The sequence below is a fragment of the Heliconius melpomene genome, chromosome 15 (assembly GCF_056956725.1).
Source record: "Heliconius melpomene rosina isolate 202511_hmr_F chromosome 15, ASM5695672v1, whole genome shotgun sequence".
In the NCBI taxonomy this organism is placed as follows: domain Eukaryota; kingdom Metazoa; phylum Arthropoda; class Insecta; order Lepidoptera; family Nymphalidae; genus Heliconius; species Heliconius melpomene.
This window is the reverse complement of record NC_140403.1, coordinates 11,916,965-11,936,789: the sequence shown is the minus strand read 5'-3', so window position 1 is coordinate 11,936,789 and position 19,825 is coordinate 11,916,965. Positions and strand designations below refer to the sequence as shown.

Sequence of the window (19,825 nt, the reverse complement as noted above, 5' to 3'; positions counted from 1 at the left end):
CTTACGCACAGGTTGTATCTTCTAGAACCCCCCCTGAAAAATCCCCAAAATCACAATATAAGCCCGCAATAGTTATATCCCCCCTAGAATCTTCCGAAGAACAACCAAACACTATAAATAAATTCAAGAAAAGTATCTCCTTTAGAAATAAAAATTATGCCCCCACCAGAGTTAAAGCCATTTCTAACAATAAAGTCAGAGTAGAGTTTGCCAATGAGTCCCAGTGCCAAGAAACCTTGAATCAGCTAAAAGAATCCACCTCAATTACAGCAGTGCCGGCGAATAAGCTCCGCCCTATGTTTATCCTCAAAGGAGTGTCGAATGATATTCCTCTTGAGGATTTAACTTCAATCATTATTTTACAAAATCCCAGTATAAGCGACCTAATAAAACAACCGGATGATCTCAAATTAAGATTTAAACGTAATAATAATAAGAATCCTAACCTTTATAATGCTGTATTTATCGTTCAACCCGCTGTCTATCGCGAGGCTATTCACTTGGGTCGTATTAACGTCGACCACCAAAAGGTTTTTGTGGGAGATTTCTCTCCCTTTATTCAATGTTACAAGTGTCTGCAGTTTGGGCACATTAGTAAAAACTGTGTGTCTGACTGCAGACCTTGTTCACAATGTGCAGATACCACACATCAAGCACCAAACTGCCCACACATTTCAAGTGAAAAAAGTCCTATTTGTTACAATTGCACTAAATATAATATTAAAACCAATAGCAAAATAAATACCGAGCATTCTGCTATTTCATCCATTTGTCCCACTATAGTACATCTGTCTAGTCGAATAAGGAGCAAAATCGATTATGGTACATAATATTTATCTTCTTCTAATTTTAATATGCTTAAATTCTGTTAATTTTAATTTTGTTTAATGTTTTATATTTTGAAATTCCGTCGCAATAAATGCACATATATTATATATCTCAATTTTTGTTACTTAAAGCTAAGGGCGCCTTCAATTGGCATATACATTCGCATAAAACTGTAAATATGTTATAATCTAAGTTATTAAATACCGTTTACACACAATAGTTACTTAAAATAGTGATAAGTGTATCTCAACTCATGTTGTTATCAAAAATATTTTTTCTATTTATATGTTTATTTTTAAAATATAAATATGTTTAGTCATAAATCTATGTCTCTACAAATATGTGTAGATATAATGTTATAGTTCTAGTTATTAAGAGTATTGTACAGTTAAGTTAAAGATAGTAATGTGTAACATACGAAATGTATTTAAAAAAAAAAAAAAAAAAAAAAAAAAAAAAAAAAAAAAAAAACAAAAAAAAAACAAAATATATATATATAAAAATATACATACTAAATAACATATGAACATATGGGAAAAAAAAAAAGTATATATATATACACCTGTAAATATAAATAATATATAGCATAAGTTACGTCTAAATATTCTTTAGTTACAAAATAGTCTGTATATACAGTAACAAATAAGATATGTATATAAAGAATTTTATGTGTGTGTGTAAACGGAGCGTCTTAATTCTTGTTCTTATAATAAAAAAAAAAAAACAGTGTCTTATATTTACTTTGAAGTCCATAGAAAAGTTATATAAAAATTCAAAAGTCATTAAAAGTTTATTAAGTCCACCAAGTCTGCTCGATCGACCCCGGCCGCCCGTATCCTTTAGCGAGGACCGCGGTCGAGAAAGTGACTGGATAATTGTAATTAAAATTTAAAGTTATGGGCTTCAACTCCCAAAAAAAAAAAACCTAACCTAACCTAACCTAACCTAACCTAACCTTTTTTTTTTTTTTTTTTTTTTTTTTTTTTAACGTGAGGAAATCCTTTTACGGATACCGGCCCGAGTGGGGACTCGAGCGGGTTATGTGGGACTCGTAGACCGGCTGAAGGCCGATCCCAATACCCACTAAAACCTCACGGTGCTCCTCCTCGACCGCCACTGGCCGCGAGACGCGGGGACTATAATCGTCCACGAAACGCGGCGGCGGGAGCCTGCTAGGCACGTCGCGGAGTCAAGGGTGTGTGGGCACCCTCGACGGCCTGCTCTGAGTGGCGCGCGGGAGCAACCTGCGCGCGCCTACTCGGGCCAGGTTGGTAGGCGGCCAGCTTCCCCAAGCTGACCGCCCTCTGGCACATTAGGGCGGAAGGCGGCGGTCGTGTGCCGCCCTCCGGCGACCCGGTCTCCTACGGCGGATGGCGACTTCGGCAAAAGCCTCCCTCGCCCGTTCCGCCGACTCCTTCTCGAGCACCACTGCCTCGCAGAAGGATGAGACCGCGTCCCACGACGTCTCGCTGCCGGCCATAGCCTTGACCACGGCCGGCAGGGAAAGGTCGTCCCCTATGACGTCGCGCAAAGCGCGACGTTGAGACGCCCAGGCTGAGCACACCTCCAACGTGTGCTGGGCCGTCTCATCGAGGCAGTCGTCGCAGTGGTGGCAGCGAGCGTCGGGCTCCCTTCCGGCGATCCGACACAGGTAACCCCCGAAGCAGCCATGCCCCGTGAGCACCTGTGTCATGCGGAAGGTTAGGACGCCGTGACGTCGCGCTATCCACTGGCGGAACACTGGACGAACAGCCTCGATCGTCCTCAGGCCGGCAGATGGTGTTGCCAGCCGAGTTTCCCACATTTTAACTGCGGCTTCCCGCGCCTCCTCAGTGCGTGCTTGGCTTGCCGGTTCCCCGGACACTAGGCCTCGACGCCGGCAATAGACCGACGCCAGAGACAGAGCATCCAGATCCCACGGCATGACTCCAGCCAGCACGCACGCCACTTCACCGGAGATGGTCCGGTACCCCCGTATCGCCCGGATGGCCATCACCCTCTGCGCACGTCGCAGCAGGGTGATGTTGTGCCGGTCCAGGGCGTCCGCCCATACGGGAGAACCTTTTTTTTTTTTTTTTTTTTTTTTTTTTTTTTTTTTTTTTTTTTTTTTAACGTGAGGAAATCCTTTTACGGATACCGGCCCGAGTGGGGACTCGAGCGGGTTATGTGGGACTCGCGGACTAGGCAGATGTAGGCCGTCCGCATACCCACTAAAACCTCACGGTGCTCCTCCTCGACCGCCACTGGCCGCGAGACGCGGGGACTAGAATCGTCCACGAATCGCGGCGGCGGGAGCCTGCACGGCACGTCGCGGAGCCAAGGGTGTGTGGGCACCCTCGACGGCCTGCTCGGAGTAGCGCGCGGGAGCGACCTGCGCGCGCCTACTCGGGCCAGGTTGGTAGGCGGCCAGCTTCCCCAAGCTGACCGCCCTCTGGCACATTAGGGCGGAAGGCGGCGATCGTATGCCGCCCTCCGGCGACCCGGTCTCTTACGGCGGATGGCGACTTCGGCAATAGCCTCCCTCGCCCGTTCCGCCGACTCCTTCTCGAGCACCACTGCCTCGCAGAAGGATGAGACCGCGTCCCACGACGTCTCGCTACCGGCCATGGCCTTGACCACGGCCGGCAGGGAAAGGTCGTCCCCGATGACGTCGCGCAAAGCGCGACGTTGAGACGCCCAGGCTGTGCACACCTCCAACGTGTGCTGGGCCGTCTCGTCGAGGCAGTCGTCGCAGTGGTGGCAGCGAGCGTCGGGCTCCCTCCCAGCGATCCGACACAGGTAACCCCCGAAGCAACCATGCCCCGTGAGCACCTGTGTGGTGCGGAAGGTTAGGACGCCGTGACGCCGCGCTAACCACTGGCGGAAAACTGGACGAACCGCCTCGATCGTCAACCGGCCGGCAGATGGTGTCGCCAGCCGGGATTCCCACATTCTTACCGCGGTTTCCCGCGCCTCCTCCGTGCGTGCCTGACTTGCCGGTTCCCCGGACACTAGGCCTCGACGCCGGCAATAGACCGACGCCAGAGACAGAGCATCCAGATCCCACGGCATGACTCCAGCCAGCACGCACGCCACCTCACCGGAGATGGTCCGGTACCCCCGTATCGCCCGGATGGCCATCACCCTCTGCGCACGTCGCAGCAGAGTGATGTTGTGCCGATCCAGGGCGTCCGCCCATACGGGAGCACCATAGAGCGCCATCGATCGGACCACTCCGGTGTACAGCCGACGGCTAGAGGCGCTCGGCCCATCGACGTTGGGCAAAAGGCGCGCCAATGCCGCCGCTGTCTTCAACAGTTTCGGGGCCAAGGATGTAAAGTGGCCCCGAAAACTCCACCGACCATCCAGAACAAGTCCGAGGTACCTCATGCTCCTCTTGACGTCAATATTGACGCCACCGACAACGATGTGGGCATCTGCTGGTGGGCCCTTTCGAGGAGCGTGGAAGTATAACGCCTCGGACTTGTTGAGGGAGACCTCCAAACCCAGCCGCTTTATGCGGCCGACGACCTCCGCCACTCCAGCCGTCGCGAGGACCGCCGCCTCCCGATAGGTCCTCTGCTTCGCCAAGACCAGCGTGTCATCGCCATACGGGAGAACCTAACCTAACCTAACCTAACCTAACCTAACCTAACCTAACCTAACCTAACCTAACCAAACCCAAACCCAAACCCAAACCCAAACCCAAACCCAAACCCAAACCCAAACCCAAACCCAAACCCAAACCCAAACCCAAACCCAAACCCAAACCCAAACCCAAACCCAAACCCAAACCCAAACCCAAACCCAAACCCAAACCCAAACCCAAACCCAAACCCAAACCCAACCCCAAACCCAAACCCAAACCTAAACCCAAACCCAAACCTAAACCTAAACCTAAACCTAAACCTAACCAGAAACAGAAACAGATTTCAATAACATGAAAATTATACTAATTAAAAAAAAAAATGTTATCTATTAAATTTAAGTTATCGTTTTGTAATATATTATTTTTTAATGTAATAAAATTATTAAACAACTTCGTATTATTTATTATAATTATTGATTCATTCCCATCTATTAGTATTATATGGAAGTTTTTAGTATCCGTTCAATTATAAATCTGCGAGTGCGATATTGCAAACAGTTCAGTTTTTGTATACAAGATGGCGCATTGGAGGTATTTAGTTTATATTACGCAATTTGATTAAAGTTGACAGCTGTCAAACACTGGTGTTTTATTCGATGATGTCTTAGTGAATAATTGGAGATAAATAGTGCATATCAATCATTTATCTCTTATTATTTGAGTTTGTTACACTTAATAATCTCTCTTACTGAAGACAACATAAGTGGTATGTACTACTAGTATTATAATAAACATGTATTTCTTTTTTTATTTTAAGTGTATAGAATATAGATACTTCTGTAAGATTAGAGTTAGTAATCATTGTATTTTTTAAAGCAAATAAAATTCATAAGGTTTACTTATGATGACAATCATAATAATTTTGTAAATTTTTTAGAGTATTCACTGATGAGGTCAGATTTATTAGAAGTACAGCATTCTCAGCATGATAGGACATTATCCAAGTATTTAAATAAACATTTAAATGCTTAAAATAATCACAGAATGTTTCCTGCAAGGTAAAAGTAACTTTATTAATATCTCTTTGTCTGTTATTCATAAACTATCAAAAATATTTATTTTACATTGAAGTTAGTCCATTAGAATCTTATTGATGTAATTATCAAGAATGCCTGCCTTCTCATCATTATGGCTAAAATATGTATAGCTATATGAAAATAGGTTTATATTGTTTAGTGTAGAATGTTTATATTATTATAAAAAAATCTAAAATAGGAAATGACAAGTTTTAAAATATATTAAATAATTCTTTTTTTCCTATTATTTAGGCTTCATCCTGGGAATCATTGTTACAATAATAAGAAGGTAATAGAAAGAATAATATGAAGATTATTCAACATTTGGTCGATTTAAAAATTTACTTTATTTTGAAATGCTATATTAAATAATAATATTATTAGATAATTCCTTTAATAATTTTGAATACTATACAGATGATGTACTTTTTTAAAAATCTTTGTTTTATTAACTTAATAAGAAACAGTCAGATTCATCAAACTATAGTAAAAAATACTTTGAATTTATTTTGTTTTAAAATGTAATAGTATTTTTAAAGCATAAACATTGTACAATTTGTAGAAATAAAGCCTCATACTGTTGGTCTTTTATTTACCTACGACCCTACGTCGTACGTCATACGTCATACGTCACTGCGTCGAATAAATGTCAAACAAGTGGCGAGTGGTGACATCTGTAGAACTCTTTAGTCTCTGGATATTGTCTCTATTGAGATAGGTTATAGAATATTAGAAAAAAAACCACAGACTACCTAGAGAGTTACGCACAATTTCGTTTCAGTGATCTTTACATGATATCTATGCACGTTGCATACTGTTATCAACCTTGGGTTCGTCGACTTGGCTGAACAATTAAGATCTTTGCCTACTCATAGATGAATAATACTTGACTGATTATACAATGATTAATCTTTACTTATAATTGATAATTTATATTTCTAATTAATAATCTATATTTTGTTGAGCGGTTTCCGTTCTCTGTAGTATTTAATTTCCGGTCTTTCATATTATTAGAATAATCAATTTAATATGATTACATAATCTTTTAATACTACAGTAATTATTTGAATATTAATTTATGATATAATAATAAGCTTTTGTAATTAATCTTTCACTAAATCTTATATTTCCATGTTAAGCGCTAAAAGCTTATTTCCGTAGCATTAATCGTTTTACTTTAATTTAATTATAAAAGAGACTATGTCATTTAACTATAATCAAGGGTAAATGCATAAATATAAATGTAATCATAACAACTAATATTTAATGTCTATTCGTAGAAAGATTGGTCAAATTGATATTATTATATGTAAAGTAAATGGTATAAATATGACCTGGTAACTTAAGAAGTAAGAAGAAATAAGGGGAAACTCTGTTGAAATTTAAAAATTTGAAAGTTAAAAATTCACAGAGCAACAAGCCTGCTTGAATAAATTTGATTCGTCCCTAAGTAATATGCAAAAGGACATCAAGGACCTTGGCTTGAAGTTCTCTCAAATGCGTGTAGAACTGGACGAGATTATCAAGTCTGTAAACTTTTTATCAGAAGGTTATGAAGACCACTTGAAAAAGAATTTAGAAAACTCAAAGCTTATCTCTAAACTAACAGCAGAAAACTCATCCTTAAAAACCCAACTGGGTGATGTTTCTGCCCATTTAGCTGAAATGGAGCAAAGAGCACGTGATTCTAATATTGAACTACACTGTGTGCCTGAGAACAAATCTGAAAATCTATTGAGCATCAATTAGCTAACACAGTATCGTTCAAGCTATCAGATAATGACGTATCGGGCTTTAACAGGGTTGCTAAATTTAATTCTACCAGCAAGAGACCTCGAAGCATAGTTATAAAAATGTTAAGTCCTAGAGTTCGTGATAATTTTCTGGGTGCTATCAAACTGTATAACTATAAAAATAAAAATTCAAAACTTAATTCTTCACACCTCGGTTTCGCGACTGAGTAACCCATTTATGCAATGGAACATCTATCACCTGCGAATAAGCAGTTACACGCTGCTACTAGAATACTTGCTAAAGAAAAGAACTATGAATTCATATGGATAAGGGGAGGCAAAATTTTCGTACGAAAAAATAATAAATCGGAGGCTAAGTTAGTTAAGGACAAAACTTTTCTAGGGACATTGTAATTGTTGTTTTAATTCAGGTATGCTCTCAATGGAGAATAAATATTTATAAAATTCAAGTTAAATATATATTATCAAAACGTGAGAGGTTTACGCACGAAAGTAAATAGCTTTTATCTAAATGTACTAGCTAATAATTATGATGTTATAGTTATGACTGAGACTTGGCTTAATGAAACTGTATTTGATCATGAGCTAATTGATCGCAGATATAATATATTTAGACGGGATAGATCCTCTTCTTTGTTTTGTTCTCATAAAAAAGATGGCGGTGGCGTAATGATAGCTATATTAAAAAAGTTTGAAGTAATTCGCAATATTAACAGAGAGTCTTCGTGTGAAGACCTCTGGATTACTTTAAGATTAGGTAAGAATAATATTGTTAATATATACGTAATCTATATCCCACCACCATTGAACGATTGTTACGTTGACACTTTTTTACGAAATCTTTCATGTGTGCTGAAAGAGCTTAATAGAAATTCATCCACAATGTTAATAGGTGATTTTAATTTGAGTGATTTACTGTGGGAGTATAATAAAAGTAAGTGTTTTTTGTCTCCCTTAACATCAGAAAACCATATAGTAAATAACTTTTTGGACAATATCTTTTATAATAACCTTTACCAATGTAATAATGTTTCGAATGGAAATGGTAAAATGCTCGATTTAGTCTTCTCCACTGATCCCGCTTACATTACTATAAATCATGCTTCAGTAACTTTAATACCATCAGAAATTCATCATCCTCCTTTAGAAATCTCTTATCATTCGTCGTCAGGTCGCAGTCTTAAATACAATAAAATACTGTCATATAATTTTACAAAATGTGATTATGAGTCTCTGAACTCTGTGTTGGAATCAATTAATTGGACTTCTATTTGGGAAGGAGATTTGCATGTTGACGATATGGTTGAGAAGTTCTATTCAACTTTAATGCCCATTATCGATAAATTTACCCCTCTTAGAAAGCCACAAAATGAGAATTTCCCTAGTTGGTTTTCTTTGTCACTTATAAAAGCACTCAAAGAAAAAGCCAAATATCATAGAAAGTATAAAATGTATGAAAACTGTATGGATAATTTAAGTTATATTATCTTAAAAGATCGTTGTGAACTATTATTAAAGGAATGTTATGGTAATTTTAAAATTAATGCTCCTACTCATCTGCGACGAGATCCATTGTATTTTTGGAAAATTTTCAAAGAAAAAAAGAATAATTGTACTTCGATTCCTAATGAGATGAACCTAAATAACGAAAAAGCGGTTGGAGGACAAAAAATTTGTAATCTTTTTTCAAAATATTTTCAGAGTGTTTATAACCTAAACCAAAGCACTTCCACATCCGTAGTAGGAACATCTTATACTACAATGGATAATAAGCTATCATTTGGCAAAATGATTGTAGATGAAGTAGATGTTTTGAAACAACTCCAATCAATTAAGGTATATAAGTCTCCTGGCCCTGATGGTTTGTCTCCTTTATTTTTAAAAAAATGTGCACTCTATCTACATAAGCCCTTGGCTAAAATATACAATAAGTCATTAGAATCTGGTATATTTCCATTTAAATGGAAAGAGGCTTATATAACACCTATTCATAAGGGCCAAGATGCCTGCGATGTGACTAATTATCGTCCTATTTCACTGTTATCAAACTGTGGTAAAATATTAGAAGCAATTGTCAACAAAAATATTTTATTTCATATACGTAGATACATAAACTGTAACCAGCATGGTTTCCTACCTGGTAGATCTACAACATCTAACTTAGTTTCATATGTGTCTGATATCGCGGAAGGTTTAGATAATCAAAAAGAGGTTCATGCTATATACACTGATTTTAGAAAAGCGTTCGATATGGTAAAACATGACTTATTACTAAAAAAAATTGAACATATGGGTATACATGGCAGTTTGTTAAGATGGATTGAGTCATACTTAAATAACCGTTCGCAATTGGTATATATCCGTGGATTTAAATCAGAACAATGTAAAGTAACTTCTGGGGTTCCCCAAGGGTCACACCTTGGTCCATTGTTATTTTTGATATTTATAAACGACCTATCTAAAGATATTAAATCAAGTTTTAAATTTTTCGCAGATGATTTAAAAATTTATCGAATTATTAATCACGAATCTGATAAGCACATTTTACAAGCAGACATAAACATAATTAGTAATTGGTGTAATTTGAATGAAATGCATCTCAATACCAGTAAATGTTTCTTTTTAAATTTTTCTCGTAAAGTTGATGTTGAAAACGTTACATATTTTATTGATAATTTACCTTTACAAGAAGTGACAAGCATTCGGGATCTGGGTGTCACATTTGATGGCTCGTTAAGTTTCAGAGCACATTTCGAAAATATAATAAGGAAAGCTTCCAAATTATCAGGTTTTATCAATAGACAATTAAAATTATTTAAGCAACCACACATAACTATTCTTTTGTTTAATACGTTTGTGCGAAATATCCTAGAGTATTGTAGTGTGGTGTGGAGTCCTAGCTATCAAATTCATATTAATAGATTGGAAAATGTTCAAAAAAGGTTCTTATATCACATATCTTACTCAGATAATAAATGCCATGAGTTGAATTCCTATGTAAAACGGTTAGAGTATTATAAAATTTCACCCCTCTCTACACGTAGGAAGGTACTTGATATCATTCTACTCTATAAGTTAATTAATGGAATCATTGATTCATCCGACCTCTTGTATCGCTTAAATTTCTGTGTACCACGGTCTAACAGTCGTTTACGAAATAGAAAAACATTTTGCCTTCCTCTCACTAGAACCAATGTTTTAAGCCACTCACCCCTGCATCGCATAACTGCTTCATATAATGCTATATGCTTTAAGTTAGACATTTTTAATCATATGTCTATATCCTCTCTACGTCGTATGTTAAAAGAAATTGTTTAGATTTTAAAATTAATATAATTAATATAATTTTAGTTGTAATTATTATTAAAATGGTCAAATTAGTCTTTGTATTTACGTTTTAAAATTGTTAAGATTTAAAATTTTTTTTTCTTTTTCACTGTTACCATAAGTTAGGCTATTTTTTTGTTTACTAAAATGCATGCTGTGTCTACATCTAGAAAAATGCAATCACGTGTAATTACTATGTTTATGATTTTTTTTTCTTTATGTCAATGTATTTTGTTTTGTGTTTTGTTTTGTGGACCAATAAACAGAAAAAAAAAAAAAAAAAAAAAAAGAAATAATAAAGGAATTACTAAGTAGAAGTGTGTCGTTTGAATAATCCCGCAAAATCAACGGTCACAATTGTTTTAATGCCTTTGTGTTACTTGTTAAACCAATTAGTTTTCATAATTTTTTCCTGAGTTATAAATTCAATCAAGCGTTCGAAGTGCCTTTAGCCATAAATGTTCTTAAGTTTATTAATTCACTAAATAAATATACATACATCTATAAAACATAAAATAATATATCGGTTTTTTTAAACGTTTAAGAAAAGAAATAACTAGTAAACACAACGAACGAAAACTAAAAACCTTCTTTAAAAAATATCCATGTTGGCATTGACTCTAACAATAACGGATTTTAAATTATTATTTAATAGGTATATAAGTATCAATAAATAATTTCCTTTATTACTTTTTAATTTCGTCAAATTTAAAGTAATTAAAATATTATTTTCTATAATTATTTATTATTAAAGTTTGTGCATATAGCAATAATTTTAATGCCAGGTTTTATTTAGAAAAAAAAAATCATAATTAAAAAAGGTTTTGCTTAAAAAAACTGTAATTTCGATAATTTTTTTTTCGATAATACCAAAATATTTTTATTACTCATTAAATGTGAGTCAAAACGACATAAAGGGTGAAATAAAACAAATGTTTATTAAAACTCTTTAAGAGTATAATTATTTTGTTCTTGGAACTGGGAAACATTAGTAATTTTTAACGCACCATATTCATATTTTACAATTAATCATTTTATATAGTTTTCGTTTAAAATAGTGTTCATTTATTTATTCAATATTTCATAAAAATAAATTGAATAGGTACCGTAGTCGTGAATCACAAGGAACAGTCTCAGTCACACGCTCTCACCCTCACACCCTCTCTCTCTCTCTCCTTTACCTTAGCTCTCTATTTACAATCTAACTTGTACTCGTTTATCTAAAAATAAATAAAATGACCTTTTAAGACTCTACAGCTATCACTTCGCGTTACTCTCACATTAGTCACGTTACATATTTTCAGTTTCAACAACTCATTTAGGGTTAATTCATACTAGCGCAGAGTCGAAGCGCATCGAAGCGTCAAATTTCTCACAATCAAAGCGAAGTTGCAGGAATGCGCGCGTATTCGCGTGAATTCGCGCGCATTTCCGCGCTTTTCGAGGCATTAGTGATGGTCATCAGTTGATCCGACTGACGACTGACGAGGGGCGACGCGTTGGTTCGTGTAATAGCCGCTTGGGTGCGCGCGCACCTAAAAAAGACGCTCGCGCGCAGACGCACGGATTTCCCTGAATTCGTGCGAATTCGCGCGTGTTTTTTTATCTTAGAAGAAATATATGCAATATGTTGTGGAGATAAGGTTGAATTTACTGTTTTAGATTGACGCTTCGATGCGCTTCAACTCTGCGCCTGCATGAATTAACCCTTAACGATAGAACATTATAGTTGGTTGCGGTCCGATGGACCATAAATACTAATCTTTATACTCTACGATCACAACGATACGAAGGGACTCATGGGGTCCGCTTTGAAACTAATATAGTTTATATAAAAATAAATCTATGCGAAACATAAGCAGACAATAGTCGACTAAAGCTTCTCTCGATCACGGCGTCCTAATACTGAGGAGTGCGGGCCTTCGCCCCATCACAGGTGCGTCAGGCGTGCAGCGGGGGCGGCGCCTTGCGCGGCGCCAGCCGCTCGTCGGCGGCCAGTAGGCGGTCCAGCTCGTCGTCTTCGTAGAACACCACGAAGTGCTCGGGCTTGGTCACGGCCTCGAAGATGGAACACACGGAGGGCTTCACGTTGTAGAAGTACAGTGGCTGCAGGCGCGCGTGGAAGTCGGCGGTGAGCTGCTCAATGCTCTTGGCGGCGGTATAGTCGGCGCTGTAGATGTGCGTGCACTCAATGACCACGGGCACGGAGCTGCTGGCGGCGCACTTGGTGACCAGGCGGCGGACGTAATCCACCGAGGGGAACATGAGGCAGCGGTCCGGTGTGATCATCAGGTACTCCACGCCCTGCTCCGTCTTCAGCATCTCCACCGAGAACTTGGGCCGGGCGGCGTGGTAAAGGATGAATATTATGTTGACTACGACTCCCGTCAGGATTCCTAATTCAATAGGAAGTGTCAAGCACAACACAAAGGTACCGATGCCCGGAATTAAGTCCAATTCTGTAAAAAACATAAACAGTGTTTTAAAATATATATATATATATATATTTTATTACTATTTCCGACAATGATAGCAATTAAAACTAATTTAACTGAATTATAACATAAAATTTAAACCTTCACGCTGTATTCCGCATAAAGTAGGGCAGGCAGAGGGAACTTAGTATTAGGACACTCTCGTTCCCAAGCCCCGTTGAATTATCCGCGTCGAGTCTGGTGTCAAAGCGCGGCGTTGAGTTCTGCCATTTAACACGCAATGCTGGGGGCATTGCGTGAAATCGGCAGAAAGCGGGGAATGAAGTTGTGGGGAATGTTTTAACACTAGGTTCCCTCTGCCTACCCCGCGTTGTGCGGGATACAGCGTGAAGCTTTTATTTATTTTAAGTGGTACTAATAAAATGTGTACTAACTCTTCGCTCGCCACATTGGTTTGATGACGTCATATTCGACCATGAACAGTATCGCAGACATGATGACGGCCGCGAGCGCCGCCTTTGGGATGTACTCGAAGTACTGCGTGAAGAACTGGAGCGCCAAAATCACCATCACACCTGAAAAACACGTTTCATTTAATTTTCAAAGCCTTTTATTTATAAAAACATACAAGTTACAAGTATATTAAAAATATTTTTAGAATGATTAACACATCAATATTTTAATAGTTGCCTCGTTCTATGTTTGTAATAGGTATTTTTCTTTCCTAAATGTGAAATACTAATAAACATTTTCAAAATTTTAAAAATAGTTTGAACTGACCTGTATAGATTCCATTAAAAGTAGTCTTGACTCCGGATCCGTTGGACACGACAGAGCGCGCCAGGGAGCCCCCGCCAGGGTAGGCCTGCATGAAGGAGTTGGCGACGTTGGCGACGCCGAGCGCGATCATCTCCTGCGTGGCGTCGATGGTGCGGCCATCGGAGAAGGCCTTGCAGATGGCTATGTCCTCCAACAGCACGATCAGCGGGATCACCAGCAGCCCCGAGCCCAGCTCCGACACCATGTCCAGGAAGTCCGCCGTGCTGTTGCCCGCGCGCTCGTAGCTGAAGGGCGGCAGCTGCGGCATCGGCACGCCCGACGGTATCGCCCCTGGAGTGCCACGTTCACATTGTTACATAACGGTTTACATTAAACATACATATGAAACGAACATTTCATTCTATTCAATATGAAAAATCTATTGACGATGAAGTGAGTACTGGCGCGTGCAGGGTGAGAGTCTAACTCTAAGGCTACGATGAGTGTAGTCTAGTCTAGTCGTTCCTAGTTTTATACTAACCACCATGTACGTTTGCGGCTAGAGAAAGCGTAAAACATAAAAATAGTTATCAATTGTAGTTCATTAATTAATAATATTAAATATATTATGTAGAATTTCGATGTTTGAGGTACGTTTACGTGGTTCAGGAGCACAAGTATGCACAAGTATATAAACGCTACAGGTTGGGGGTTCGATTCCCACTCAAGGACATGGAAATATTTAATACTTTCATTTCCTCCTTCTGGTAACAAGGCATAGCACGGCGAAGCATTTAGCATAGGCTCAACGCGCAATGCCTCCAGATTTCAGCAGAAAGTGGGGAACGCTAGTATCTTAATGGGAAACAATTATCTTAACACTAAGTTCTCAGGTTCCTTGTGTCTACTGTGATACACAGCGCGAGCCAACAAAAAAAATTATTAATGTAATACGTAGTTTCTTGTAAATACTTACCCATAAGCCGTACCGGAGAGGTGCCGTGCGTGGTCACGAACCAGCACCCAAGTGCTCCGCTGAGTATCACCACTATCGCGTTACGACAGGTGCCCAGCATCCACAAGCACTTAGTTAAAACTTTCTGCCGCGTACTTGGACCGTCTTCGTTTTTAGTTCCAAATTTAACCATTCCAATTTTCTATAACAAAAAGAAATTAAATTAATATATGAAATGTAACTTTTTTTCAATTAAAAACTGTTTAAATTTTTATAAATTATTTTGAAGTGCCGTAGGAATGTGTAAAAATAGTCGGTAGTCACTTATAAACGCACCCTCATCGACAATAGAAGTGCAATGCAGATGAAGCCGAGCACGGGGTCCCAGAGGGAGGCGTTGTGAATGTTTCGGAACACAGATATCCATTGTTGTAGGAACGTGGTCCCGGTTACTTGTATGGCGAACAGGTCCTTCACTTGAGACGTCGCTATCATCAGAGCCACGGCCGACGTGAATCCTGACGACACAGGTCCCGATACAAAGTTTATGAGGAACCCAAGACCTAGGATTCCCATCAACAGCTCCACCAGGCCAGTTAGAAAGTTGAGCAATATAGCCTTTTCGATGACCCCGCCTGCGACTTGCCACGTCAGCAAGGACGCGATGGCGGTGGGTCCGGCGGGCACGGCGCGGCAGCCCCCCAGCACGATGTACACGAAGCAGCCCATGAAGGAACCGTACAGCCCGTACTGCGGGGGCAGCCCCGCGATGTTGGAGTACGCCAGCGATTGCGGTATCACCGTCAAACCGACCGTGACACCAGCTATTACGTCGCCAATTGCTTTTTCTGCGTTGTACCTGTTGATGTCGAGAAAATATGTAAAAGTTTTTTTCAATCATAACATTAGTTACTTAATGTTAAAAATATTTGTTGTTCAATATTGCAGATGCCATGCAACTGTACACGCGACAGGTTGGTAAGTCGAATAACTGCTATATACGAGGCACAACGAACGTTAAGCTATCGTGAATGCATAACTAATACTCACTGTGGCAACCAGGAGGTGATGGGTATTCGCTTGTGAAGTGTCTTCCTGTTGAAGCGCCTCTTGAGCGCTGATTTCCAACCATCTCGGGAACCGCTGTCAGATACTAAAAATGAAATAAAGTATGAATTTGACATCACAAAGTTAAGAATTGTTATAAATATGTTATATGCACTTATGTTATTAGGTATTAGTAGGTAACAATAGTAAAGAGACTCGATCGTGATTCGTGGCTTGTTCCTTATAGGTATAATAAAGCGATCGATCTACCTCAATGCGAGAGGTCTACGCTCTGCAGTCGCGGAGCAGACCGCGCGCCGGTCAAGTCCAGGGCCGTGCAGGGCCGCGCGGGACAGCTGAGACTAACTGCACACTCTGTTACTACACTTACACTAATTATACGTAACGACCTCAAATCAATTTCATAGCTCACTTGACTTGAATGCACCGACTCATTGTGTATCGTTTATTTATATTACAAAACAATTGCGCAGTACTAGCTATTCTGAATTTAATCAAATCATACTGTTTTTATGGCACGGCTACATTCTCATACAAAGAAACTACCTGCTACTTAACTAACTGTACCATTACAAAATTATAGAATAGAACTAATTGAAGCTCGTAACTTCGTTTTCCTAGAACATAATACGTCAAATATCATATTTTCTAGTTTTTGTATATATTTCGGGAGATCTCTTACGCCCAATATTAATAATGTATCTCCTATCTCCAGTTAACGTCTATCTCGTACTGTCCGACATATCTATCCAATCACTAACCTGCATGCCTACCTCCATCTCTGTCTATTTCAATCTATGGTAGCAACTTTTGGATTAGGATTGGTTATTAACATTGGGCGTTAGTGCCCACCTATGGGAGATAGGATATGGAACTTGTAGGCCAAGCTTCAGCCGTCAATACGTACAGAAGGTAATTGTAGATGTGTGTCACTTACGTATGTAGTCGTTGCTGGCGTGCTTGTCGTCCGGCGGCGGCAGCGAGCCCGACGAGGCGTTGTGCTTGCGTCTTGGAATCATTCTGCAATTAACATATATCATGAATACACAACCGGGAACAACCCTCGACGCGCCCTCAGGGGCGCTCTCATTTACGAGTGTGTCCAGAACCACCGATCTCAATTTATAAAGCACCATCGAGTTGGCTTTGAACAATTGACTAAAATAATTAAAGCGGTGGACCAATCGGACGACACCAGCTGTGTACGATGTTCTGCATAAAAATACATAGAATTATTTAAGACGAGAAGTTTCTTATACGCATTTCGAATAAATAAGTAAATTGTTAGAAGATTATATAAAATAAAATTAGATTTGCATATTATTGGCCGTACGTCCGGTCTAAAGCGGGTATTCGCAAGATTTATACGGAATTGTTTTGCAAAGTTACCGAATCGTCGTGAACTTAATTAAAATATTGTTTTTGACCACATAAACAGACAAAACGATTAAAATAATAGAGAAATATCAATATTGAGCTTGAAGCTCAATTTATAACAACTATAGCGCGTTGTTTTCGAAGGACTACTGCGACGACCTGTCCAGTCCTGGAACAGTGCTCCAGCACGCAGTCGCTCGTACACTTATCACTGACACAGACAGACATACACGTACCTACTTAATCAATTCCACTATTTAAATTATTAAAATTACGAGAATTGACATAATTTCGCAAACGTAAACACAGCTGTTATCACATATCGTACTCCGGAACATGTGCTGGTGGTGAACGCACCGGACTCGGGAGGGCCAGAGGGGTATACTCACTTGTTCTTGATGCGGGGATCGTGGTGCAGGCGGTAAGGGCGGCAGGGCCGGGGTCAGGGGCACATGCCGCGCGGCGACGGCGGGTTCTGCGGCGGCGGCGGCGGCGTGGTGGCGGCGAAGGCGGCGGCAGACAACGGCAAGCGCGGCGTGCACACGGGACCGCGGACCGAGCGCGACTGGCGGGGCGGCAGCGCGCGTGCAGGGAGATGCGCCGCGGAGGCTGCGCGCCCCCCCTCACGCCGCGCCGCCGCACACCCGCGCACCCCCGACCCCGGCTCCCAGCAGACCCTAAGTCTTAATCAGTTTGCTATTGAGCCTATTTTCCTACCATTTGTGAAAATAAACATTAACTAAAAAATATCTGTATATATATAGTTTATGTGTTTAGTGTTTTTTATTTATCATTCCATCATTACCATTCCAGGATGTCCTGATTTTCAGTGGTTTGCTGTCACATACCAAATGAGAATGTGAACATACAAAATTAGCACATTTATTTTATTCAAATTAAATGCGCATAAATTGATACGTTCGGCCTTTACAATGTGATATCAACATCGTAATATACCGAGTGCTCCGCCAGGCTACTCTCAAAGCTCACGACTTCCCCGAGGCTAGCTGAACGTTTACTCACCATTGAAAAATCATTTCAATAAATTATTCCAGTAAAAGTTATTAATGTGTTTCTTCTTTCTAATTATCTCTTTTGCAATTCCTCAAGGTCCATCTTTCATCTCATCTCCTTTAATTATTATTCATTCCACCGTTGACAATCTACATCTCATCATAATGTGAAACAATATTACTATTATAGGTTGAAATTACAATACAATAAAATTACAATATTATAGAGCAGGTATAAATGGACAACTCGACGCTCGCGCTCCCAAGGAACCTGCATGCGATATTTAAACCTTGGAAGTCCAGTAGCTCCTGCTGTGCCTTGACTGACTTACTTACGCAGTCAGTAATTGAAAGTTTTACATACATTATTTATACATGGCGAGTGGTTTTGTTAGCAGTTAGCTTTCATTACAGGTACCTACTCTTGAGTCTGGGTCAAATGAATGGATAAAGTCAACATAAATATAAATAAGCATAGCACTAGCACTAAAATATCTCTGTCCGTCCGTAACCTCACGACACTCAGGGCTCAGGGTTCAGAGAAGACAACTATGGAAGTGACACGCTGATAGTACTATAAATGTTACCTATTACACATACAGCCAAGACTGTGGTACTTATTAGAAGAGAGAGAGATTGAGAAATATTGTTTTCTTTGTTTACAATTTGTCTCACGCCCAAAGCAATAGACTATAGTTCGTTTAATGGCAGCCCCGGATGGATTTTCTTGCTTTTCTTATTAAGTTCATATGGAGTTGAACTTCTATGTTGTTGCCACATCTACGTCTTCGGGAACCAAGTAGGTACGTACTTACGTAGGGAAGTGTTTACCTGTAACGAGTCACAGAGCCCGACTACGGTACGGACTACAATGTTTGCGCACAACGTATTTTAGTGATTTCGAAAGATCTCGTTAGACTACCTGCTACCTGCTACCTACTACCTACTACCTACACTACAGTAGAAGTAGATCTATGTATTTAGTTGGTGTCATTCAAACTACTTTCTCTTATTTAAATTTACTTGCTTTACGATATATTAACGTCGGCCGCTCGCAGGGTTTGTTGTTGAGGAAAACTAACGCATATAAGTGGATTTTTTTCATATTCTCAGAACCCTACGTCGATTGTGGTTTTTTGTTCCGCATTCTCCTGATGGGATTAATATAAAAAATAACAATATGTATTAGCTCAGTAGGGTGGTGGTCGAGGGTCCCTGGGACCGCTAGTCTACCTGCGGGGCGCTGCGGGGCTGCGGGGCGGCGGAGAGGGCGGCGAGGTGCCCTCCGTGACGTCATGCGCGGTGCACGCACTGCACCGGCCGCACCGCCCCGCCCCGCCCCGCCCTCATCCGGTACACCAGCACTCATGGCATCTATCTGTCTATTGTTAATGCGTAGTTATCCGGAGAGCTATATATCAGTAGCTGCTGATTCTTCGACTCGTCGCCACCAAGTACTCGCGAAGACGCCGCGGGTCGCTGACCGCGCGCTGCCACCAAACTCACACAATATAATTACTCAATCGTGACGTAACTGGCACTCTTGTATTATATACTATTAGCGACATTATATTTATTAAAGAAATATAACAATAAACGAGTGACGGGAGCGAGGGGGACGGGAGCGAGGGGGGGGGCGAGCGGCACGCACCGACCCATGCGTTG

General features: G+C 40.3%; 1 protein-coding gene and 1 pseudogene across 1 annotated transcript; one reads left to right on the top strand and one right to left on the bottom strand.

Moving 5' to 3' along the window:
- Positions 1-6,873: 6,873 nt before the first annotated feature.
- Positions 6,874-8,112, top strand: LOC146531725 (uncharacterized; annotated as a pseudogene).
- A 3,376-nt stretch (positions 8,113-11,488) lies between these two features.
- On the bottom strand, positions 11,489-17,678 carry Esp (Epidermal stripes and patches). The gene is made up of 8 exons (XM_085198071.1): positions 17,537-17,678; positions 16,708-16,790; positions 15,753-15,855; positions 15,039-15,561; positions 14,724-14,904; positions 13,769-14,098; positions 13,423-13,563; positions 11,489-13,012 (listed from the first exon to the last, which is right to left on the bottom strand). The coding sequence occupies exons 2-8, from the start codon at positions 16,787-16,789 to the stop codon at positions 12,495-12,497; spliced, it is 1,878 nt and encodes a 625-aa protein (XP_085054197.1). The 5' UTR covers position 16,790; positions 17,537-17,678; the 3' UTR covers positions 11,489-12,494.
- Between the last annotated feature and the right edge of the window lie 2,147 nt (positions 17,679-19,825).

What these genes read in the sequence shown, in the direction of transcription:
- Esp (XM_085198071.1), bottom strand. Translation starts at nt 16,789, where the DNA reads ATGATTCCAAGACGCAAGCACAACGCCTCGTCGGGCTCGCTGCCGCCG. An exon ending in ATCACCTCCTGGTTGCCACA is followed by an intron (nt 15,562 to 15,752) that starts GTGAGTATTAGT and finishes CGACATCAACAG; the next exon opens with GTACAACGCAGAAAAAGCAA. An exon ending in ACCAATGTGGCGAGCGAAGA is followed by an intron (nt 13,013 to 13,422) that starts GTTAGTACACAT and finishes TGTTTTTTACAG; the next exon opens with AATTGGACTTAATTCCGGGC.